At 37.9% G+C, this 26935-nt stretch overlaps 1 protein-coding gene across 3 annotated transcripts in view; it reads right to left on the bottom strand.

Moving 5' to 3' along the window:
• The window catches only part of ephb1 (EPH receptor B1), a 275249-nt gene that overhangs the window by 40354 nt on the left and 207960 nt on the right, over positions 1–26935 (bottom strand). For 2 of the 3 annotated variants that reach the window (XM_077555878.1, XM_077555880.1), the window contains exons 7-11: positions 21481–21643; positions 14546–14654; positions 13631–13695; positions 3690–3878; positions 1750–1997 (exon numbers count right to left, since the gene is read on the bottom strand). In XM_077555878.1, the coding sequence (XP_077412004.1) occupies positions 1750–1997; positions 3690–3878; positions 13631–13695; positions 14546–14654; positions 21481–21643 (774 nt within the window). The remainder of the gene's footprint in view (positions 1–1749; positions 1998–3689; positions 3879–13630; positions 13696–14545; positions 14655–21480; positions 21644–26935) is intronic. The other variant, XM_077555879.1, reaches the window with a different exon arrangement.

Genomic DNA, 26935 nt, shown 5'->3' with positions numbered 1-26935 from the left:
TCAGAACAAATACGGGGGTGAAACAGATCGATGGAAACACAAGTCGAAAGTGGCGGTTAGCAAAGCCAGCTTCAAAGAGCCCCTTAAAGCCCGCCGGAGATCAAAGTGCCGCCAAGCATTCGCCCGTGAGATTGAAGGCGAAAAAAAGGTGAGTCGAATTTTGATTAAGTTTCTTAATATAAAGCAAAGAGACAAAAGTCCAATCATAGTTTCAGGGATTAACAATAGATTATTTGAATGACGAGCATACAATGGAACCTTATCTTTGAAACGTATTAAAGTTTCCGCAGAGTTTACTGTGCACCGTTGTGGAATGGAACTAGTGCTGTCCCTATCGATTTTTTTTTTTAAAACGATTAATCAATCGATTAATCAATCGATTATTCAATCGATTATTCAACTAATCTGACTCATTTTAATTTTGTAATTTTGCATTTAAGTGTTTTACAAAAATATTTTTTCCCTGATTACTGTTTATTAAACAGAGATTGCTGTTTATTTCGTACTTCATATTTGTATAGTGATTTAAAAAACAAAAACAAAAGGGGGGATGTTACCGGTTCGGTTGTTGCTTTTAGTAGAAACAGTTAAAAACAGTTAATCAGTCTTTTTTCATGAAATCAGTGAACAATTATCGTTGATATGCTGAAATCAGATGATTTGGACAATTTTAAATAAAAAAAATGGCTCCAAACAATTACTCTTTATTATTATTATTATTATTATTAATTATCAAAATTAATTTGATAATCGATTACTTGTTGATTCAATTCAATTCAAATTTTTATTTCACTCTTTAAAATAAAAGAAATGAAGGGGGACACAAAAAAGTAAAACTTGTTTTGTCTGCCCCTGGTCAACACACACAAACAACAACACAAAATAAATGGCAGTAAGCAGTCAAGACACTTTCAGTATAACAATATTAAAAAATATGGTAATTCAAAAATAATTCAACTGTGTGTCCTTGTGCTATATATATTTTCGCAGTAATTGTGTTTTTATACATTTAAAAAAAAATACAAATAGACTGAGAATATTTTGTTTTACAATCCAGATTGTTCCACAGACTGACACCTTGAGTTGAAATACTTTTTTTTTTTTGATTAAGCAATTAATTTTGACAGCTCTAAATAAAACACAGCCATATCCCGGCCTCAATTATGATTTGGCAATTGGTGACCGCCTTATCATTCGTCCGTGCGACAGCCTAACCCGATGGCCAAACCACCTCATCTGGCTCCTTTGGATGTGGAGGCTGCAGTAAACTGACCTTTCCTCTAAAGCACTGTAATTCATCTTTAGAGTTGCGAAATGTTATGTGTCCGCTGTGTATAACGACCGAGACGCGGACCAATGATTGGATAAAGTCTCTGCAGTCAGAGACTGTGCGAGAAACACACCATGTAAGAACACACGCTAATTGTTATTTAAATAATGGATGCTTTTTCTTACTTTAAATCTGATTGCTTTGGGGCCTGTGAGGCACCAGATCTAACAGATGGAAGCTGCGCTGGAAAAAGTTGGACCCTGGTCGGAAGTGGGGGGGCATTACTGCCAATTTTGTGAGCCAAAAGAGCCAGGCAGACAATTAGTTTTCATGGGCATGATGTCGAAAAATCCTCGTTTATGGGATTCATTTATTTCTCTCCCAGACCAATTGATGCCTCTCTTGCTATCATTCTTGAATGACTGCGACAATAATCAAATCATTAACACTTGACAGCTTCTCATTACAGAGTCACTCACCCTAAGGAAGGAGTCAAGGGCTCCGTTCTCCATAAACTCTGTGACGATCATGACAGGTCGGCTCTTGGTGACGACTCCCTCCAGGCGGATGATGTTGGGGTGGTCAAACTGACCCATGATTGACGCCTCGGACAGGAAGTCCCGCCTCTGCTTTTCCACGTAGCCCGCCTTCAGGGTCTTGATGGCAACAAAGATCTCCCTCTTACTGGGCAGCTTCAGACGGCCCTTGTATACTTCCCCAAATTCACCTAGAAGAGTAGGCCGGTGTCATCATTAGCTTAGCTTAGCTTGCCATCAAATTTATTTGGGTGTCTTTTGTTACTTTAAGATGACTCATAAAACAGAGTCATCGCGGAAATTTACTCCCGATGATAATGATAATGATGGGGGTGGCGTGTAGAGGTGGCAAATCTAGGTCCAGAAGGTTAAAAACCCTGTCACAGTTTGGCTTTAGCCCCAGATGCTAACTAGCTAGCTCCCATGGTGCTTGTTTACCTGCTAGGGGCTAAAGCCAAACTGTGGCAGGGTTTTTACTTTCTGGAGCTGAATTTGTGACCTCTGGTAACGTGGATCAGTGGTAGAGTGGTCGTCCCACAACCCAGAGGCTGTGGGTTCGATCCCATGCCATTGTGACCATGTCGAAGTACCCTTGATGAATATACTGAACCCCCAGTTGCTCCTGATGCTGCGTCATCAGTATGTGAATGAGTAGTCGAATGCTTTGAGGGCCTTGCAAGGTGGACAAACGCTATATAAATCTTTGTGGAATTTGTGCAATTTTTGGCTTTTTTAATTAATATTAATATCAAATATAAAGCATATGTGAAAAAAAATCAATGAGTGAGCTGAAATTGCACATGTTGAAGTTCAAAATGGAACCGACCAAAATTTCAAAATTATTATTGTCAAAATGATATGTGGGAAACACATTTTATAGTACACGTGAGTAAAAATTTCCAAATTTTGGCCCATTGACTCCCATTATAAATAATAATTTTTCATGTTTTTTGATGCACTGTCCACCTGATGTGCATTTCCCGCGATTACCCATTTATCCCTTCACGAGGGCAATGTGTGTATATATATATATATATATATATATATATATATATATATATATATATATACACATACACACACAAATGCTAGTTAGTTGTGCTCTTAGGATGATATTGCTTTTATTGTCCATTAGAGGGCATCATAAACATAAATAAATAAAAATGAACATTTTGAGTGGCAAGTAAAAAAAATATTCAGAAATGACTTAGATATCACACTTCCAAAAGTGGGCCAAATTTGGGCTCATTTTACTTATATTTCGTAAAAAAAATTACGTTACGAATAATTTATATAAATTAAATACTATTTATAAAAGACCCAAATTCAAAAACTTTTGTGCAAATTACGGTGAAGCCATTTGAGGAACAACAATCACTTCCAGTAGATGTTCTGCAGCGTCAATACAAATGACATTTTTTTAAACCACAGCGGTGGTAGCTGTGTTTCTCTCTCACCTCGCTTGCTGAGAAAGACAATTTAAGAGGAGCTATTCCAGGCCCAAACTCATTACCAGTCCTATTTTTACCTCAATAAAAGCAATCACGTGGCGTTAAAAGGCTATACGAGATGTAAGAAGCCGCTTCTATCAAAGCAAACAGACGCTGTTTGATCACTTGAAAACAAAGAATCCAAACATAATTACGTCCTATCATTTATTGGAAAAAAGGAACGGTAGAACATATTTGAAATTAACTATAATCAGAAAAGCCCAGGACACATGGGGGAAGACCAATTTCTAATGCAATTATAGTATATCCCACGGTAGCTGGCCTACATTCAGCTCATGTCCGCGGGTCCTCCTGATTGGCTGGCTTTGCAACCCTGACTAAATTGTGAACATAACAGTACAACATTCAGACAAAGACACAGAGCGACTCTACCTGCGCCGATGACCTCCTCGATTTTAACAGTCGAGACATCAATCTCCTTGGCAAACTCGTGGACGGCTTCGTTGGGGTCTTCGTACGTGAAGGGGTCGATGTAGATCTTCATCCCTGGCGAGCCTGAGAAGTGGGTCGGGCAGCCCAGCGGTGAGGGGCAGTTAGACATGTCGGCTCGCAAAGAGAGTTCTAGAACAACCAAAGGTGCCCAGTGAGAAGAAACCCATCTATTTTTTGTTTTCTTTTGGCTGATGTGTTGTGTTAATGGCTGACGAATGCAATTGACCCAAAGGTCGTTGACTTCAATCACATTGTGACGCAGCACTACTTCCCGTCACTGCAAGCTTTTAACACTGTTAATGAGGACAACTAAACTTGATATATAGTTCTCTTTAAGATAAATGAAAAGCTACTACTGGATGGAAATGGTTATTATAGCACATCTGACGCATGGTTGGAAGGTCAAACAGGCAGTTTAAGTTCCATGTAAAGATAAGAGATTTTTTTTTGGGGGGGGGGGGTATTTGAACAGTGGAATTATGCTGTGAAATATGTTGGTGGAAATGTGGAATGATATTGAAAGATATGGAATGATGTGGAATTATAGGGGAAAATGTGGAACTTTTGGTATGTAAGAACTGGAATGAAACTGTGAAAAAAAATTGCAATATGTGTTGGTGAAAATGTGGAATGATATGGAATGGTGCTGTATTATATTGGTAAAAAAATTGAAATTTTTGGTACGTGAGAATTGGAATGATACTGTGGAAAAAGATGTGCTATATATTGGTGAAAATGTGGAAAGATATTTAATGATATAGAATTTTTACCCCTTTTTAGTCATTCCATTCTATGATATAGAATGTTGTGGAATAATATTAGTGAAAAAATGTGGATTTTTTCAAATGTGAGAATTGAAATGATACTGTGAAAAATGTGCAATAAGTTGGCACAAAATGTGGAATGATATTGAAAGATATGGAATGATGTGGAATTATAGGGGAAAATGTAGAACTTTTGGTATGTAAGAACTGGAATGATACTGTGAAAAAATTTGCAATATGTGTTGGTGAAAATGTGGAATGATATGGAATGGTGCTGCATTATATTGGTAAAAAAATATAAATTTTTGGTACGTGAGAATTGGAACGATACTGTGGAAAAAAATTAGCTACATGTTGGTGAAAATGCGGAAAGATATTTAATGATATAGAATTTTTACCCCTTTTTAATCATTCCATTCCATGATATAGAATGTTGTGGAATAATATTAGTGAAAAATGTGCATTTTTTTAAATGTAAGAATTGAAATGATACTGTGAAAAATGTGCAATAAGTTGGCGCAAAATGTGGAATGATATAGAATTTGTACCCTTTTTTATTCATTCCATTCTATGATATAGAATGTTGTGGGATAATATTAGTGAAAAATTTGGATTTTTTAAATGTGAGAATTGGAATTATACTGTGAAAAATGTGCAATAAGTTGGTGCAAAATGTGGAATGATATAGAATTTGTACCCTTTTTTATTCATTCCATTCTATGATATAGAATGTTGTGGGATAATATTAGTGAAAATTTGTGATTTTTTTTATGTGAGAATTGAAATGATACTGTGAAAAATGTGCAATAAGTTGGCGCAAAATGTGGAATGATATAGAATTTGTACCCCTTTTTATTCATTCCATTCAATGATATAGAATGTTTTTGTATCATATTTGTGAAAAATTTGGATTTTTTAAATGTGAGAATTGAAATTATACTGTGAAAAATGTGCAATAAGTTGGTGCAAAAATATGGAATGATATTTAAAGATATGGAATGATGTGGAATTATATTGGATAACACAACACCAGGATGTTGGCCAACCTCTGTTATGATGAATTTTTGCCATTGGAAATAACTGAAATAGGAATAGTGTGTGGAGCCTTTAGATATCATTAATTTGATTTGTTCTGCGACCATGCTTGTAACTCAAAACTGGTATGCAAAAATGCCTGGACTGGCAATGCTATATGGCTGCTAACAGTAAACTTCAACTGGTGGTGACAATTAATTGCTCAAAGAATTGTTCACCATCGTACAGTTTGAGCCTCCTTACATAACTTAACTATCTTCCTTTTTTCTTGTGTTATTTTTATCTTAACACGCCTTGAGATGAGAATGTTGGCTTTTTTTTTGTGCAACTCTTAATGTATGACCTCGGGAGTGTTCAACTTCAGAGATTCCGCTGGATGAGTAAAAGTAGATAGCAAGAAGGATGAAGGGCTCAACGAGAGAGACAACACAGTCAATGAAGACACATCTATATTTTCAGTCCTCCCCCTTTGCAGTCGCTCAACTCTTTAATAGTGCTAGAGCCAATTTTGCCCCCAGCCTTTCACTACAAGCTCATAAAGAGATAAAAACCGCTGCGCCATCAACTTTCTCTTCATGCCACTCGGCGATAGCTAAGCGCCGTTCCCGGGACGAAATGCCTGATTCTCGGTGCTGACAGAGCGGGCGGGCACGGCTGCTGAAAAGCACTTGTAAACACATTCAATTCACGCCGCTGCAAGACGGACATAATCGTAAACAAGCAGACGTCAAATCATAATTTCTACAGTGACGCTCCAGGCAGACCTCTTCCGACGAGTGGCGGGCATGATTGGAACGAACCCATCTCCCATCAAGTCAATTTGTGCCCTTTTCATTTGCATAAGACAGGCAGTGACGGAGGGGGTCCCGAGAGATAGCGAGGGGATGAGGTCCGCTCTTGGAAGGATCAAGGTAGCTTCACCTCCATCTTCACTTAAAGCTGATTCTGGTTACGGCTCTAATTGCCTTGAACCCTGTGTCTGTGTGAATCTAATTGCTCATTAGAGATTCCATTCAGATTTGATTCAAGGTAATCCATTAGAGCGTTTATAGCTCGGCGTTCCATAAAAAGGATCTGGTTTATAGGCGTTGCCAAGCTGTCGCGGCAACACTGCTAAGGATTCAATATATCCATCTGGAGCGGTATGGGATTTTTTAATAGGTTTTAGGTGAACTAATGAATACACACACACTCGCACGCACGCACGCACACACGCACATACACATACTCACCCACATACAAAAAAAATATATATATAAATAAAATAAAAAAATAAATAAAGGAGAGCAATGATGATGACATGTCAAATCGGTAAAATTACCGAATGAACAATACTGAGCTCTCCAAAAAAAAAACAAAAAAAAACCTTATATTAAAGCTGTTCAATGTAGAAATTTGCCCAAAATATCTTTCCAAAACATTTTTTAACTGACCATTTCTGACTCAAAGATCTTCTATTTAGCAAATTAACACTTTAGCTGTTCACAATGGAAACTCTTGCAAGCCTGGCCAATAGTTTTCACACTAGATTCAGCTTTGAATTTCCCGCCCTCTGTCTGCGGATGTGACGTCATGTGCGCTTTGTGTACATAAAGAAGGGAGTGTGCAGTTTCATTTTCGGCCACACATGGCAGTAGCGACTTGAAATTCAATTTCCTGCATTGAGCAAGTCATCCTAATCATTAAACCTTGAGCAATTAAAAAAAAAAAAAAAATATATATATATATATATATATATATATATATATATATATCAACCTGGAGGATGGTTACTTGAAGAAACATATGGGGCCACAATCAAATATACAGTAGACCACACATGCATGCATGCGCTTGTGCAAATACATAACAGCAGCCCATTATTTCCCAGTCCCCATTTCTAACACCACTTTCATATATTATTTAAAAACCAACAGTATGTAGCTCCCTGCGCGGTGTTATCTGGACTCATATTTGTGGCCATTTCATAAAAGAAACAGCTTTTTTTCTTAAATATTTCACAAGTCCCTCATGTGAGTGTGTGAAGCAAATGTATCCAAAGTGCCATCCTATTTTTACCCAGCCTTGAAAAGCAACACTTCTTGCGAGAGGGAGGTTAATGGCTGTTGCGGCAAACGACGAGAACTTAACTCATGACTTAAGCTGATACCTTTTTTTCAAATTAGATGGATGAATAAAGCGGCAAAATGGCAAACATTAGACTGGTGATTGAACTTTTTATTATTATTTTTATTTAGTTGAACAGGGCTATGGATTACAGTGAACAGCACTGCACTCCGACCATTTTATTTTCACCAATGCCCAGCATCTATTAGTTTGCCAAGCTCATTTAGTAAATGGCCCAAATGCAGCCACCAATTAACTGCACAAAAGTCATGCTTAACTCTTTTACTGCCAAACACGTTAAATGACGTTCTGCAAAAACCTACGGAGGAGCGCCAAAGACGTTAAAAGACGTCCACCCATTTTTTTTTTTGAAACGGGTGCAGGGAAGGCTCGCGGAGCTGTCCTGAAAGTTTCAAGCAGGTCTAGTGAGCCTAATGACTATTTTTGGCCCCTAGAGGGCAGCGATGACTCTCTTTTGACAAGATCGGGTGGGCGTCAGCAGAAGACGTGAGGCGGGGCTAGAGTGTTGTGGGGACAATGGCTGAAGAAGCCATAATGGCGGTTGCAAGCAGCTCACGCTAGAGCCGTTTTTTTCAAAGATGAAAAGCATCGACCAACGATAAAGAGCACATTGATGACGACGATGATCATCATCGATGATGATGATGATGGTGACTCCGTGGTTGGAAGCATTGACGCGGCAGTAGAATACGTTAGGCGGAGCTAGATGGAGGAGGAAGCGGACAATCTTGCAAGCAGCTCACAGTTGGGAATTTTCAACGCTAAAGAGCACATTGATGACGACGATGATCATCATCGATGATGATGATGGTGGTGACTCCGAGGTTGACGGCGAAGTTGGAAGCGTTGACGCGGCGGCTATGACGACGTCATAAAGGTTCACGGGCTAGCGATGCTGACACCAGAAAACGCGGAGCACAAGCGAGCACGCTCAGGCGGACGTTCAATCGGACGACGAAGAGTACCCCGAGTCCAATGCATATTCATCGGAGGTGTGTGTACAGTCTGCTACTTGCTATTTATTCCCCGGAAAAAAAGCCTGTCAAGAAAGTGTAACGTCTGCACGCGAAACGGACAATGAAAGTGAAAGTAATCTGTTGTGCGAATCCTGCTCCCTCTCCTTGCACGCAGGAGAGCGTTACAAAAAGAAAAACTGTATTTGAAACATCCACATAATTGTAAGTAGTACCACAGTTGCACACATTTGTAAATAGTTTGCGAAATTGTTTTGTCAAATTGCTACACTGTTGAATGGAAATAAACGTATTTTGCAAACTAAAAACACTTTTTCATTGTTGGTGAAAGCGTTTTACAGAAGTAAAGCACTATTTAGGTGTTTGTGGCATCATTCATGGACAAAAAGAAGTGTACAATTCACTAGAGTGCATGAAATAACATAGTTTCACAAAAAGCTCTTTTTCTCCGTTTTTTGTTTCAAAACAGAGCATTTTGGTGAAACTAACCATTTTCTATTGTTGATTACTGAAGAACTTTTTCTTTCTGATGAAAGATGAGAGTTCAATCTTTCATTTGGTAGTATGTGTGTTTCCATAGTCCAAACACAACATTTTCTGTGGACCTTGAAAGATCAGTCAAAATGCTTAAATCGGCTGGCACTGGCGACATCCCGTTTCTGAAAACGTCTGGCAGTCAAAGAGTTAATGACTGTGAACTATGTGTACAAACACAAAATACAATTAATGCTCGCAAATATTCGACTCACACAAACTAATAAGATCCTCATACTGAGGAGGACTTACTGGATCAACATTATCCAAAAATAGCAAAATATTAAAAGTAGCGCCCTGTATGATTTAGTGTAATTTACCATTATGGAAAATGTATATATTTTTTTTTAAATAGCGATAGACAGATAATCTGATAGGACCAATTATCGGTGCCGATATTCGGCATTAGTTAGTTTTTTTTTAATTAAATTTAACTACTTACTGTAAGTAAGATGATTACTTATTTTTTCCAATGTTCATAATGTTGATTATCAAAACATACAATGAGATCAGTGAATTCAGGCATTTCCTTAAGGTTTTATTGGCAAAAGCTTGTGGTCAGATAAGATGCACCCATGCCGCGCCATGTTGGTTCTCATCTGTGTCGCCCCTCCCTATGCTCGTCCCTAATATTCTTTTGTCCTTCCAAAGTCCCTCCTCTCTCTCGGCTCACCTCCCACAGTCACAAGATGTTAAACAGGAGATCAGACAAGAGAGTTGAGTTGCTTTTCAGAGAGAGGCAGACTTTAGTGGGGCCGGTAATAAAAACAAAGAGATCTAATTAACACATTCGCCTCGCCCCCACCACATGCCGTCAGGAATGTAAAAAGAGAAGATCACCCCCTGATATCATTTGAATTCTCACACAGAACTATACTAAGTAAATCAAAGCAATTTTGTCCAATTCTAAATAGTTATAACTAAATCAAAACAGTTATAATTAAATTGAAACAGAAGATGCACTTCACTGCCTATAAAAGATCAATTTAAAACTGTGTCAACTTCAGAGGACTATTTCAATTTTCAATAAACTTTATAAGAGCTGCTGCTGGCCCTGGGAACTTGGTGCAACTTATGCTTTTGTTTGAAATTAAAACTAAGCTCGCTAGCTTGCTAGATACATTTCTAGCTCTCTAGCTCGCTAGCTTTCTAGTTTGCTAGCTATCTAGCTCGCTAGGTCTCTAGCTAGCTAGCTCGGTAGGTCTCTAGCTAGCTAGCTAGCTGGATGGATGGATGGATGGATGGATGGATGGATGGATGGATGGATGGATGGATGGATGGATGGATGGATGGATGGATAGATAGAAAGCTAAAGATAGCTATATTGATTGATGCATCCAACTGTGTTCAATCATTCTTCCCTTGTATTATTCAGACATTTCTTGCAACATTTTATCACCTGGTTTTGGTAATTAGCTGACAGGAAGTGGACATGTGGAAAAACATGATCTAAAATATTTAAGCACAGTGTGTGGGGATGCGTATTTAAGACACCGATGTCGTTTGTGGCCTATCAAACAAATCAGCGGTTGCTTTTCTAGGCCACACAAACAGCACCTGACTAATCTGCAGAAATGATAGCTCAGCGTTGTGAATGAAGATTTATTGTCTTTCTTTTTTTCCAGCTGCACTGCAAAATTTCCAATACAGGCAAGCATCTTTGTTGACAGCTTAGATAGGCTGAAAATGTGAACACATCACCTGATGTGTGTGTGGTAATTGCTGGAAAAGAATGCGTCTGAATGAGAAGCTGGCACCTTTTTTCGAAATTTCACCGAAAACAATTGCTTTGGCGGCTCGTTTTTATTGTTGCACTGAATACTGTAATTACCAAACTGTCAGTCCCATCTTAGACGAGAGTGAAAGACAACAATGCATTATGGGATGGTGAGATGCGGGGGAGGGAGGTATGCCTGAATGTCTGCATTGTGGAAAAAAATGAATAGGATCTCTTATCAGCAAATTGACGTATTTGATGATTGATGACTTTGATTCGTCTACTGTCTTCATGGCATTTTGGTTTCGGCTCTTCTGGTCCGTGGCAGCTTTAATGAGTCCTGCCTGCCGTAGCAGTGAGACAAAGTATGTGTTGGAAACACTGCTGCGTCAGGCTCGACAAAGCTCTAACCCCTCGAGTGAGCCCCTTTACAGACAGCGAGGTCGGCAGTACAGACGCTTTTTTTATTGGAGGCACAAAACGATTTGGTGGCTTTTTGTGTTTGAAGCTGTGTGTATCCTCCAGGCTCCATCCCAGGCAGTGTCAGGGGAGTGCTTACTACACGGCACAGTAAAGCCTCTGAGAGATGACTGTCTGTCAGCGTCAGTGTCGCAATGAATGGAGAATACATTTTACAACAGTGACTGCTTCCTACCAATGTGAACCTCATATTTATTTTTGTACAAGATTGACCTGTACATTGAACTTACTACAGCAAAGTTACACACGATCAAACCAATGTAGGAGAATAAATAACCTAGAAAATCCAATTTCTGGAGAAATTGCGTGTGAATGCTGGATTGCTGCATGGAAAAATATAGAATGATGTGGAATGTTATAGATCGATAATGGAATGGAATTACGAGGAATGAATGGAATGATACTAAAAAACATCGAGTAATCGAATCATTCTGGCAAAAAATGTGCAATATGTTGGTGAAAAATGGGGAATGATAACTGAATAACATTGAAAGATATTGAATGATATAGAATGATTTGGAATTGGTGAAATTTAAAAAAAATTTTGGGCATGTGTGAATTGGAGTGATACTGGTGAAAAATGTACAATATGTATGTGAAAAATGTGGGATGATATTGAAAGATATGGAATGATGTGGAGTTATATAGAATGGAATGATGTGGAATTACAGTTATGAAAAAAGTGGAATTTTTGCTATGTGAGAATTGTGGGAATGTTAAAAATCATTCCAAAAATTTGGAATGGCAATAATGTGAATCCTGTTATGTTGAATGTGTTTTTTTTTTTTTTTTTGGGGGGGGGGGGGGGTCAAATTGGAGGAAAGTTGTGAATTGAAGTAGAAAATTAGTACCCCGTAAGGTGTGAATTTTTGGAATATATTGACGTTGGAATGATGAGAATCGGTCGAGAAATGTGGAAGGAGAAGCATTCCAAAAAGTGTAGAGATTAAAATATAATAGTGAAATGGTATAGAATTAACATTTGTTATAACAAATAGTGCTGTGTATGTGACACAATCGCAAAACATTAACTAGGTGTTCATATAATAAGGGTCATTTAATAGGTACTGCATGGAGTCGCATTTATAAAAAAAAAATGCTTAAATGCAGTGACTTCTTAATTTTTTCTCTGCAGTGGCTGCACGCATTGTCCTCATGTTTACGAATTGTTCTAATCCAGCCAAATGTACGTCATGTGACAGCGTGTCGTAGAGCCAATCACAAGCTGAGATGTAGGAGACCATGTGTAACGCTTTATATAATTGCCGCAGCCAGGAGACACTTGACGGCTGCCTTTTCTTCTAGGTCAATTATTTTAACCGTTTTCATGCATGCAAATACAAGAATAACGACCTTGTTTTGAAAATGCATCGAGTAAAAAGTGCATATTCTCATGTTAAAATGTAAAGGCTTAAAGTAAAAAATAGTCTAAAAGATAAATTGACAGGAAAGTACAAAGAAAAAAATCTATTCAAATACGATCTTTAATTTCAAATTTTAAGCACTTTCGTGATACATTTCCAAGCTTTATCAGCACCATGTACTGTAGCTATGAAAAATTTATTCAAATTTTTTACTTGGAAAATTCAAATGATGACCAATATATTTTAGGTTTGAACCCTGGAGAACCCAATAACCCTTTTCTTCTTTGGAAAATTATGAATTATATATTAAATGACTGTTCACTGAACACCAAAATATATGTTTTTTCAATTTTAAGCCTTTATTCCCTAATTTAGGATTAGGGCGAAATTTGACCCTTTGGGATTTAGGGGTATCATTTCGAAAAATCTGAATAACAAAAACTGTCAGTAAACTATTTAGAATTTATGAAAATAATCAATCAAATGCACAGCTACATTGAACAATATAATATTTTTTGTTTTATTTGCTGCATTTTAGAACTGGATTTCGAATGCACAAACACACTTTGGCCAATGGAAACAAGAACACAGGGACAAAATCACTGCTGGAAAAAAAAAAAAAGGTCTTTGTTATTTGAGTAGCAGAATTTATAGGGGCCAAATTTGACCCCGTGGGTTCTCCAGGGTTAAAATGTGTCCCCTTTGTAGACCGAGGTACAAATGAAGGTTTCTGCAATCTTTTTGTCTCAAAATAGTTTGAGAAAACATACTTTGTCCGGAATGGGGGCGGCCTATATTTTGGATCCAGACCCAAAAATCATCAACACATTTGAGCTATCCAACAAACATATTTGACAAGCGTGTATTGTATTGATGGTGGACTTACCTCTTCCTGTACTGTAATGTTGCAGCTTGTCACTGTAGACGGCCTCCTTGGTGTAGGCCCGTTTCCTAACGGATCAACCAGGAGACAAAGAGAAGCAGACGAATGACGACCAGATGACAGATGCTGTAAACAAGGGGACTGCAAATGCCACAGAATAAAACGCGGCTGCAGTCAGATCACTTGGCAAGGGGGGGTCGGCGAGGTGGTGGGGAAGGTTCGCCATGGTAAATGGCGTTCATGAAAATGAGCCGAGTTTTAATTAGATCTCGATAGGATCACTTTTGCTTTTCATGTCTTGGTTGCCGTCTCATCAAAAGAGGCCGGCCTCTTTTGTGGAGGCTCAAAGTTGCGCACGGCTCAGCAGTACATGTGACCTTCAAATATCTAAAGCAAGGGCGCCTTAGCCTTAGACGTGACGGAGTGACCGGCTAATGCCAAATTAAATCAGCTCGACTTTACTAACGAGGCGAAAGTTGGAACAGTTTAACTTCTCTGGGAAAGGATGCAGCATTGTGGAATATGCTTGCTTGCAGTTCTGCAATATAACAAGCTTATTTGCATGTGTTTATGTAGCAAGCACTTCCCAGGGATATGATTATCAATATGACTGCAGGCGGATATAGGTTACATTTTTTTTTTTTGGGGGGGGGGGCTTTACATTATTGACATTAATGCAAAGCAAAGCCGTCATGTACAGTAACATGCCTGGCAGTGTTAGCATAAGGTTGGCATTATTTCTGATACATTTATATTGTCACGAGTGTAGCCTTGCATTTGCTTCAATGCCCAAGAGAACGGTGCACGCTGGAGGAGGAAAACAGCATAAATAAAGCAGTAAACGTTGGCTAGGATTTCATTACGAGGAGGAAAAATAAATAAATCTTCAGTGTGGGCGCTTCAAGAAATTGTGCTTACCTGCTGCACACGATGGAGATGGCAACAAGCGAAACAATGAAGACCACGCCTGCAGCCGCTGACCCCGCGATTAGAGGAAGTTGCTCCCTCAGCTCTGATTTGAAGTCATCTGAAATGAAAAAAAAAAAATACAGATTTTGAAAACAGAACACTCGGAGAGGAATAAAGCATTTCCAAATAATCAAGTTTTTTTTTTTGTTTTTTTTTAATTAGACTGTTCAATGATCCTTATGATGTCACCTTGTTCAAATTCGATATTCAAAGTTGATATTCATATACTCAACAAAAAATTAAATGGAAAAGTTCAGTTTTTGATGAACTCAAAGATAAAAAAAAATCATATATACACTATCACCATTTCTCTAAAATATTTTTCACAAACCAGTCTAAATCTGTGTTACTGTAGTGAGCACTTCTCCTTTGCCGAGAAAATCCATCCCGCCTCAGTAAGATATTTACTGTATTGAAGCAAACATTCTATTTATAAAATTATTAATTAAAACAAGGAATCTAAATGATTAATCGATTGTCAAAAATGATTATCAATTAATTTGATAATCGATTATTTGTCGATTAATCATTACACCTTTAATATATATTATACTGGTGGCCAAAGGAAGGAGCTGCATAATGAATGAATCAAGATGCATACGCTGTTCAATTCTTTACATCCTAGTTAACTCATTCACTCCCAGCCATTTTTACTGAAGCAACCCCCTTTGCTCCCAGCTGTTTCACTGCATTTTGACTAATTTTGCAAGGCCCACAGAATATTGTGTTCTATTGCTATACAAACATGGAACCGACCAAAAGAAAGACTAGGGTCTCTTCTTTCATCAGGAAAAAAAAGTAAATTTCTATCTGTTTCCGTTTTGCAGCAATTAGCATTAGAATATAGCTAAGTTTGATCATTATTCACAAATCTGTTGAAAACATTGGGGGAAAATAGCTTTTTTTGCAACATGGCCCTGGTTGAGCTCTTATACTCTGCTGCCACCCCCTAACCGTTTTTTGTTGTTGTAATAACTACCATTGCTTTAAGCGTCTTCTTCAGGTCAGAGGCTGCACCAAAGCCTTCTATATGCTCTAGCATAAAAAAAACAAAAAACATGTAGAAATAAGTTTTTGGGACCACGGCAATATTTAAAATAGAACGTTTTTATACGTTTTTGGGAGCAAATTAGTTAACTATTTTATGAATGTATGCTTTTATGCTCTAAGTAATTTAGTGTCGAATGCTGCTTTTTTATTTTTATTTTATTTTATTTTTTATTATTTTTTAGAAAAACACATTTCAATTATTTTTGTTTGTGTTTTATTGGTAAACTGGAATGGATGAATGACATCTTTGATCATTGCAATGGGGAAAGATGATTTGAGATACAAATGTTTTCAGTTATGAGCCTGGTCACAGAACAAATTCAACTTGTAAGTCAAGGCACCACTGTATGTGTAATACGTGTAACTTATATAGCCATGTTCTAAGTAGACTGAATTTTATGTTCTATAAGGTCAGTACAGCATTGCTGGCATAACAAATCTAATGATCGGCCAAGACATTGGCAAAGTGCTGTTTGACATAAAAAAAAAAAAAACGTAAAAAAAAAAAACGTAAAAAAAACAACAGCCCCACTTTAAAGGGCACGCTTGCGTGCGTTCGGCATTTCACGTGAGAGTGTGTCCTTTTGTGCGTGCCAAACGGCTCGCCTGGATGTCTGACGGATAAAGAAAACATACAGATGTCTCAGCTGAGAGGCGCCGACTGAAATCCGGCGAGCTTTGGCGGCGCTGAGTGACAGGTTGTGTTTGATAAACTGAGACCGAGCAACAGAAAGCGAGGTGACGTGCGACTGATGCCAGAAAAAAAAAAAAAGAATGACAAGGGGGGGGGGGCCCTCATCTTTCACTCTTGGCGTACCTGTAAAAGAAAGTAGACTTTGGAATGTCGCTTCACAAGGTTGGGACCAAAAGACATCGCACAGAAAACATAAATACTGTGGAGTCTCAAACACCCAAGCAAGAACTGGTTATCTTCCTCGACATGTTGGCTTGGAAAAAGAAGGGAGTTACTGTTCATATAAAAAGGTTCAAATACCAAAAATGACAAATTACACCAAGATAAATCATTTCACAACCCTTTTCACCATCAATGTGGCCCGCGACTTTAACAACTCACTTAAAAATATATTTTCAAGACGGGAAGTAAAACAATTATTTCATTTAAGATAGTTGCTGCACGCCATCATAACTGGGGACGTAGCGGTGTTTTTTTTTATTTAAAAAAAAAAACACTAACCAAACAGAACCTGCTGCCATCTAAAGTGCTTCTGAGCCACCTCAAACAAAGTCCAGATGTTCTAGTATGCTTTCACAGACATATTTTGTAGTCATAGCTTACATGGTAAGCAGAGAGGTTCGATAGAATAAGAGGGATCTGGCAAAAAAAGGTTTGTTAGCGGTCCCTTTATTTGTTTTGACTTAAAAAAGAAAAAAAAAGTTAGTTTAAATTTTTTTTCAGCAGGTTTGTTGATTTTATTTTTTGTCAAAAATATTAATATAGCTATTTTTATTTGTTTTGATATATATATATATATGGCTGAAAAATGAAAACAAATAAGTTAAAACTAAATATATATATATATATATATATATATATATATATATATATATATAGTTTTAACTTATTTGTTTTCGTTTTATTATATATATATATATATATATATATATAAATATATAAATATATATATAAATATATACATATATATATATACATATATATATATATATATATATATATATATATACATATATATATACTGTATATCATTTTTTTACTTATTTGTTTTCATTTTTCAGCAGTTACGTTCATTTTATTTTATTTTCAAAAACAATATAGTTTGTTTTAATTTTTAGTGGTGTTTTAGTTTCAGACTTTCAGTATACATTTTTTTACTTGTAGAGGTATTTTTTAAATTAATTTTTATATATGGAGCATTTGTCGAGTGCAAGTATTGTGGTGCAATACAGTAAACTACAATTCTCAAATGACTGCCATCTTTTGCTTCTTCTGTGTGGACGTACAGTAATAAAAAAAAACAACAACATTTATAATAACCCTGAAAGCTCATGTAAGAAAGTAATTGACAAAGATGAAAACAAAGAACATTTTTGCTAGAACTATAGTTAGTTTCATTTAGTTTTATAAACGTGATGTGCAGTTTCAGTTAGAAACGCTTTTATTTCATTTTGTTTACGAAAATGTTTTTCCAATTTTGGTTTTAGCTATTCCATTAGTTTTTGTTATAATAAGCCTGCCTTGGACCCAAAAAGTTGGAGAACAACATTTACATGACAGAGGCAGGCTGCCTTAACGCCTGTCTTACCAGTTTTGTGGCCTAGTGGTAGAGTGTCCGCCCTGAGACTGGGATTTCGTGGGTTCAATCCCTGGCCGGGTCATACCAAAGACTCTAAAAATGGGACCCATTTGCCTCCCTGCTTGACACTCAGCATTAAGGGTTGGAATCGGGGTGGGGGTAGATCACCTAATGATTCCCGAGCGCGGCCGCTGCTGCTGCTCACCGCTCCCTCAGGGGATGGGTCAAATGCGGAGAATGAATTTCGCCCCACTTAGGTGGGTGTGACAATCAGTGAATCTTAATCTTCAACTACTCTCGGTCAAAGAATAATATTTCAGTAAAAACAGGATAAAAAAAATAAAAAAACGTAGGATGAACGCATCCTCGGAGCAAAGCGTGGGAGTCGGCCAGGATTCTTGAGGACATTGTGTGACAGGAGCCGCACACTCTGTCAGCTGGCACATTTATCAAGAAAGTGTCTGAAGGGTGTCGTCGCCGCCACTCCGGCACGCAAGCGGCCGTTGGCTTTTTGATGTACATCGGGTGACGGGGGGTCAAGACGGATCGCCTTTTTTGCTGGGGTGGTGATGCACCTTGACAGCGGAAAATCACACTGTGACCTGTTTCAGTTGTAAACGGGCACCATTTGCAATCAGTTAGCGTTTCCGGTAGACATCAAGTCACCTTAGAAGTGCAGCAATAACCTGTTTTTCAGTACACATGTCAATCAAACTGCTGGCTGTGTGTTCACAAGGACATTTTATTTAGCGTAATGGGGTGGAACATTTCTGTTTGACGTAAGAAATCCATGTGAACTCGTATAACTAAACAGCATCAAATTTCAGCAGTTTTATTTGTCAGCATGACTTTGTCTAGCGTGAAATAGTTTAGTTCCTTCATTGAAGAAAAAAAACACACAAATGTAGAGTCCTCATAGAATAATAACAGACTTGACTATTGTAACGGCCTTCTGACTGGCCTCCTTCAAAAGAGCATCAAATAGCTGCAGCTCAGGTTCGGACCAAAACTAAGAGATCAGAACTTTTAAAAAAATATGCTTAGAAATCACTGAATGTTTAAGATGCTGAATACATGTAAAGAAACACTGATGGAAACGAAACCCAGTAGGGTTTAGAGGTTTAGCAAACAAGTCAAATAATAGAGTCCAGACTTCAAAGCAAACATGGTGCATCAGCATTTAGCGGTTATGCTGCACGCAAATGGAATAAGCTGCCAACAAAACTGAAGCTACCGTCAAATATTAAATGCTTTTAAATCCAGTTTGCCTCTCCCCCATACCTGTAAAGAAAAAGGTCTTTATAAAAAAAAAAAATCCAGAATCATGTTTTTGTGCTGTAGATTCTTTTAGTAATTGAAAAGAAAAAAAAACACACATACATAACTTTTTTCATGAAGCTCCTCAAGCAAGCCTAGCCTCTGCATTTTGCTAAACACTTTCAAGGTAATGGACTCTTCATAAACAAATATGGTTATTTTAGTTACAGTTATGCTAAATATATATTTTTTATATACATTGTATTTACTACATTTATTAAGCATCATCCTTAATTTTAAGTTTTTCTTCCTCCCACTTTTTTTTCAGGCCAGGTTTTATTTGAGTATTGTTTGGAAAAATGTATATATTGTTGATGTTGATTGTTGCCTGAAATAAATGAACAAATGAAATGAAAATAAAAAAAATAGTACAGTAATTTCCTATTGTTATTGTTTTTTTTTGTGGCTTTGTTTGTTTAAACAATGCATTCCCACACATTCCCGTTAAAATGCATGGAAAGGTTCAAATTTTGAAAATTACCCAGAACACTAATGCTAAGCTCCATATTAAGAGCCAATTTTCAGTGTGGGGGGTGTGTGTAGGGGGGGGGGTGGTGTATGTGGAGGCAAAACCAGTGTAATGGCAGCAGGTGGAGCCCCCGGGTACGAGCGTCAGTGGCTCGCTGGTGCCTGCTAATAAGTGCGCTGACAAATATCGTGCGGTGGTGGCGAGCTAATAAATGAAAAACAGCGAGCGTGAAGCGTGTGCCTTTGTTTTGCGGAAACGTTTGTAAACACTGACAGGGGGGGCATGAATGTGCCGCAGCATCCGTTTAAGCCACAAAGGTCAACCTTCAATGCCATTCCAATAATTTCTTCCTTCACCATCATCAAATTTCCACCAATGATTAACCGTCAATACAATAAATGACCCAAAAAATAAGCTTTGTTTGCAGTTGGAGACAACACCGTGGCTGGTGTGTCATCCATCAAGGTATATTGCTTATTTCAAATACAGAAGACTCTCTCGCACAATGAATCACTGTTATCACTATAACCTATGATCTTGACTTGTTACTCATCTTTATCTTTCTCTTATGTTGAAATGTGTTACTGTTTAAAAAAATACATAATAAATAAATAAATACAGTCGGCAAATATCTTAAGTTTTTTCGATTTTAAAATCTCTAGTAAAAACAAAACTATCATTTTGTTCCGCTGAAGATGAGGCAATGGTGTCATGGCATAGACAGGAAGTCAATGCACTTATTTAGGGGTGTAAAGATTTCAAATAGTTATGTAGTATTGTTATGATAAACTGTAAACCAGAGTCAGATGTGGCAAATCCAGGTCCAGAAAGTAAAAACCCTGCCACAGTTTGGCTTTAGCCCCAGGTGCTAGCAAGCTAGCTCACTAGCCAGCTCCCATGATGCTTGTTTACCTTCTTCTTCTTCTTTCTTTACCTGTTAGTTAGCTCCCTAACTAGCTCCCATTGTGCTTGGTTACCTTTTAGGGAGCTAACTAACTAGCTAGCATCAGGGGCTAAAGCCAAACTGTGGCAGGGTTTTTACTTTCTGAACTGGACTTGCTAGCTCACTAGCTAGCTCTCATGATGCTTGTTTACCTTCTTCTTCTTCCTCTTCTTCCTTTACCTGTTAGCTAGCTCCATAGCTAGCTCCCATTGTGCTTGGTTTCCTTTTAGAGAGCTAACTAATTAGCTAGCATCAGGGGCTAAAGCCAAACTGTGGCAGGGTTTTTACTTTCTGGAACTGGACTTGCTACCTCTGACCAGATTTATAGTTTTTCCATTTGTTCATCTTGATGCCTTAGTGATAGATGTTGCATTCTAGTTGACCGATACACTTCCGTTACTCATTTCATAACGAGTGTCACAGGTTCCTGTAGATCTTCTTCGATCCCTCCATTTCTCTGTTAAACCCCCTCTTATGCCACCCCGCCCCAAAAAATCCCATCAACTACTAATCACAGCACTCCAACGCTGGAATGGTTGGGTGAAAAACCAATTAGCTTAGCATTGCGGATCAAGCACAGTTAGCTGCACAAACAAACGACATCCTGCTTTCTACTAACACACACAGACATGTGGGCTATGCGTAAACACACACTCTTGAAAGGAATTAATTTTGCCGTGGAAACACAAGTGCAATTGAACGCTACGCTCCACATCAATCCCACCAACTAATAATACTGCAATAACAAATACGATGTGAGACGTGGAGTGTTTGTGTGCGTGAGTGAGAAAGTGAGAGAGTGCGCGGTCTCTCCTGGCTTGCGGATCCTCACCATCTGTGAGGGTCTGGAAGCACATCTTGCTGCTGTACTTGCCAAAACCGGCCACGGTCCGCGCCCGCACCTGCACCACGTACACGGTGCCCGAGCGCAGGCCCTCCACGCGCGCCGTGTTAGTTTGGCTCCGCAGGATGGTGGAGTTAATCTCCGCGTGGTCCTGAAAGCAAGAATCACATTAGGGAGAAAAAACACTGGGCAGAAAAGACACACAAAAATCCAACTCCAAAAGAAGTGCAAAAAGTTTTTCCAGGAAAGTGCAAGCTGTTCCTTTAGGACTGAAACAATATGTGCTTACTGCATTCCGATAGTAACACAAACAAATTGTATAGTGTCACAGCATTAACACTTTTACAGAGCAGCTTTGCGCATTTGTTTCCTCAGATGCGCTTTATAAGACACTTGAATTTGCCGCAATATGCTTTGCTACTACTACATGTTCCTGCATTGTTTACCCAAGTGGAGTGTGAAGCATTTATGCCCACAGTTTTAATACAAAGCTCTGCTTCATCAGCCAAGGAACCATACTGGCTAACATATAGTGAGTGGTTAGCTCGCAATCAAGGGGATTTACAGCAAACAAAAATCATGAGGAGAATGAAAAATGCACAATTCGAGTCAAAAGTTAGAACGCAGCTTTAGCTTCCGTAGCATGAGCAATAGTAGCTTTTGACTGACACGGTATAAAATAATTTAGGTTAGAAATCAGTGGGGCTTTCTTTTCTTTTCTTTGGTCCTTCCTCGGGTCTCCTGACGGCCTCACGACTCTGGCTGGAAGTGTTCGGTTTAGGTCAACGGTATGGGATTTTTTAATAGGTTTTAGGTGAACTAATGAATACCCACACACTCGCACATACACATACTCACCCAAATACAAAAAATAAAAAATAAAAAATAAAGGAGAGCAATGATGATGACATGTCAAATCGGTAAAATTACCGAATGAACAATACTGAGTTCTCCAGAAAAAAAAAAGAAAGAAAGAAGAGAAATCAGTGGGGCACAAATCAATGTAACCTTGAATTCCTTATGAATTCAATGATTTTTTTAATGGGTTTGAATTTCATCCGGTCTTCATACATCCGCACAGTTTTTGTTGGGAAAAAATACACACTTTTCATATTGCATATAAAGGGTTTAACAGTTGGTAAGTCGTATGCAAAACTCATCTGCGTGACACAAAAATAAAAGCGCACAGAAGAATATACACATACAATAGTTTAAGTGTGATTTCTACATAAGCCAACATAGGGCCAAAAATGTATGTTTATTTTATTTTGAAGGCCTGACTTTTGCCACACCGATGTTGCTTCACCTTCACTGCGTGGCTTATTGTATGAAGGCTAAAGGCCTTTACACAATATTTTTGTGTTTTTATCCTTCCCAATTTTTTGAAGCGCTTTTCCTTTCACTTAATTCATCCGATTCACATCATTCCAATTTCAAGATATTCCAAAAATTCACGCCGTGGAGGCTTGTATTTTTTTCATCCCAAAAATTTAGTTTTCCCATAATTGAACTAAAAAATCCCCATGTATTCCAACTAAGACCAAATACCCACATACTTATTTATTTATCATTCTTTTTTTCCTCCATTCTTTGAAAATAACAGCTTTAGCGAGTTCCCATTCGAAATTTCAATCATTCTGCTTATTCAATTCACCTTATGAACGATTTATAACATGCCAAAATTTTGCACATATCAAAAATTCCCAATTTTTTTTACCCCCAGAAATTCCCAGATTCTGATATAATCTACATTCTTCACTCCTCCCTCAACATTACTTGCCCAATTCAATTCATTCCAGCTTCAACATGTGCAGATCATTCAAGCCATCTCATTTCTTACTCTTATTCACAAAATCATCTAAAGCTCCAAATTCCAAAAAGTTACATATTCACCTCCAGTTACGACATATAGTCACCTATAAAAAAAAAATCTGTATTCAACTCATTCCATGTCATTCAATATCATTCCCTATCTATATCATTTTAAATAATTCTGAATTATTTTACGTTTCATTTTTTTATTCAGCCTTTTAGCCATTAGAAGTAATTTCTCCAGAATTCCAAATGTCTAGTTATTGTTAATAAAAGCTTGCATTATGGAATACACCTCGCTGCCTGTTGAACCCCGGTTTTTACACGTTATGACAGAAAGTTATGAATGCCAACAATTTGACTGTGAGAAACCCGATCAAATTCTAGAAATAACTTGGAAAAAGGCTTCTCGCTATAAGTGTTCCCTCGTTTTCCACTGGGGTTAGGTTCCAAAAAATGAATTCCGCGAAGTAGTTAGCCTTATGTTTTACATTTATTATAAATGTTTTACGGTTCTAAAACCTCTCACCACACATTTTGTACACTTTTCTCATCGAGGCATTTACATTTTCTCACATTCCTCTCTTGTTTTAACATTCTCAATGTTCAAACATTCATAAATGTTATAAAATAGGTACATTACTGTAAAAAAAAAAATGCATGTAAAATTGCACTAAAAAAAATCTGCGAAACAGCAAGGCCGCGAAAAGTGACCGAGGGAACACTGTACAGACGCTCCCCTACTTACGAACATTCGTGTTACGAACAACGGTACATACGAATATGTCTGCGCGCATGTCAAAAAATGTTCGGAAAGAGATGCTGTAAGTTAGATTTTGTATTGCGCACCTTTTTCCGAGTACTGTAGTGCTTCTTTCCGCCGCTAATACCGACGCTTGGCGCTGTGAGAGCTCGTTCGTAAGTTGGGGAGCGTCTGTATATGCTATCAAGAGTATTCAATAAAGGTAAAACTGATGTTTATCCACGTCATTACTCATTTATATTTCTCCACAGTTTTTGCATGTAAAGCTATAATTAATCTCTATAAAAAAAAAAAAAATTGTCGATATCTTTCGTGGTCCGGAATGGATTAATTGGATTTACATTATTTCCTATGAGAAATACTGCTTTGGATTTTGTACAGTTTGGTTAAAATAAGAGTTTTGGATGGATTAATCATGTAGACCAAAATCTAAATTTTGAATAGGGCTGAAGGCATACTAAAGACTACTTTCACATCAGAATCAAGATTTATTGGCCAAGTGTGTAAAAACACAAAAGGAATAAGTCTTTACAGTCACCGTCTGAGAAAAAATAATAACAATGACCAAGAAAGGAAGAAAGAACAAGAAGCCTGGCGGTTCGTTAATTGGTGTCCCAAGTTTCTTAGATGTAAATCTATTGTCCATTCCCATCAACAATTATATATTTTTAAGTGCACTACTACTCACTGTATGTAACAGCAGTTTGTACTACTGTAGAGGCGGCGCATGTCCGATAGTTTGTCTTGGGTTAGGTGCTAATATGCTGCGGGCCATCAGTAATTACTTAAGGCTGTCATCATCCCCTTACACAGAGTGAATATGACAGCCTGAAAATAAGAGCACACCACATTGCACCCGAGGCTGCAGGCTGATGATTGCTTGATGAAGACGTACTGTTCAAAAGATCTACAGGGGGGCGCTTGTATGTTTCCACGAAAATGAAAATGCGGTTTCGTAATTTTCTCAACTGGACTGTGTACGACTACAAGGGAAAATAGCTTTGTTGAATTGCTTCATTCTGCTTGGTTTGCTCTTGTGGTTATCAAATTAAACACACACAATCACATTTGCTCTTATTGGCTTGATGAAGACAAATTTTGGGGCTCGAAGCTGGAGAACATTTTATTTCAGGATTTTTTGTTTTCCATCCATCCATCCATTTTCTTGGCCGCTTTTCCTCACTAGGGTCGCGGGGTGCTGGAGCCTATCCCAGCTGGCTTCGGGCAGTAGGCGGGGTACACCCTGAACTGGTTGCCAGCCAATCGCAGGGCACACAGAGACGAACAACCACACTCACATTCACACCTAGGGACAATTTGGAGAGTTCAATTAACCTGCCATGCATGTTTTTGGAATGTGGGAGGAAACCGGAGTACCCGGTGAAAACCCACGCAAGCACGGGGAGAACATGCAAACTCCACCCAGGAAGGCCGAAGCCCGGACTCGATCTCACGTCCTCTGCACTGTGAGGCGGACGTGCTAACCAGTCAGCCACCGTGCTGCCCCGATTTTTTGTTTTGTTTAATTAAATGAAACGTACCTGGTTTAATCATTTTAGAGCTTTTGTCTATTGCCATCCACCATCTGTTAGCCCGTCAATGAACTGGATACATAATGTATCATTTTTGAGTTTCAAGCAGCTAAAGCACACTAACTCGGAAAGCGGACAACATCCCCCATGAGCGAAAAGGTCCTTGGGCCACGGCTGAGTGCAAATAGACCACTCGGTGAGGTCGAGATTAGCTCGCGCCCAAACTCTGCAGCTCTCTGAACCGCGCACGCCTCCATCTGTTGAGATTTGGGAGGAAGACAGGTGACCCGGCAGATGGCAAACATCCAATGGGGGAGCATCCCTTGTGGGTGGACCAGCTTGGAAGGGCTCTTTCATGCTGCCAGTCAAATGGGGATTACACACAAACACACACGCTTTAAAAAAGAAAACGAGGTGGTATTCGGCAGAAGGTTCGGGTGATAGCCAAGAAGTTGCATTTATGAAGCGGGCCTTATTGATGCTGACCAATGGGAATTCGAAGGACCACATGCGGCCTAACATAGGGCTGTGCAATTAATCAACATTCAATTTCAATTAATACACTCCACAATTACAAAATCGGAATAATTGTAAACAAAAATAAAATATTATTAATACGGATTTTACGCTGTTTAAATTGAGAAATTTACAATATTTTTAAATGACTAATTTAATAAATCTTGTTTGGTCTAAGAGGAACAAAATCATAGTTAGGACTGCTCGATTATGGGAAAAATAATAATCACGATTATTTTGTCAACAAGTGAAATCAGTATTATTTAATCGATTTTTTGGAGGTACAAAACAAGAAAAAAAAAACACAGAAACACTATAATTATGTAAGTTCCTTTTGGACCGAACTGAATTAATTATTTTTATGTTTTTATATATATATATATATATATATATATATATATATATATATATATATATATATAGTTAAGTGCAGCATTTGCAGTAGGACGATCATTTATTTTTTGGTACAAAACAGAAAAATGTTTAAACATAAAAAAAAAAATGTAAAGAATAAAAAAAATGTAAAAAAAAATGAAACACTATAATTATGCAAGTTCCTTTCGGATGAAACAAAATTGATTAAATTAGTTATTTTAAAGTTTAAAAAGGTGCAAATGTATACATTTAAACAACTAAAAAATTTGTATTAATAATCTTTTTTTATGATTATGCTGATTTTGTAATTGTGGAGTGTAATAATTGAAACTGTAATTGAATTTTGATTAATTGACAGCCCTTATAGTGTTTCAAAGAAATGTATTTGTCTTAGTATTTTTTTACATGTTTACACATTTTCTTGTTTTGTACCAAAAAAAAAAAC

The sequence above is a fragment of the Vanacampus margaritifer genome, chromosome 2, assembly GCF_051991255.1.
Source record: "Vanacampus margaritifer isolate UIUO_Vmar chromosome 2, RoL_Vmar_1.0, whole genome shotgun sequence".
Taxonomy (NCBI): Eukaryota; Metazoa; Chordata; class Actinopteri; order Syngnathiformes; family Syngnathidae; genus Vanacampus; species Vanacampus margaritifer.
Note: the sequence above shows the minus strand (reverse complement) of the source record. Positions and strands in the feature narration are given on the sequence as shown.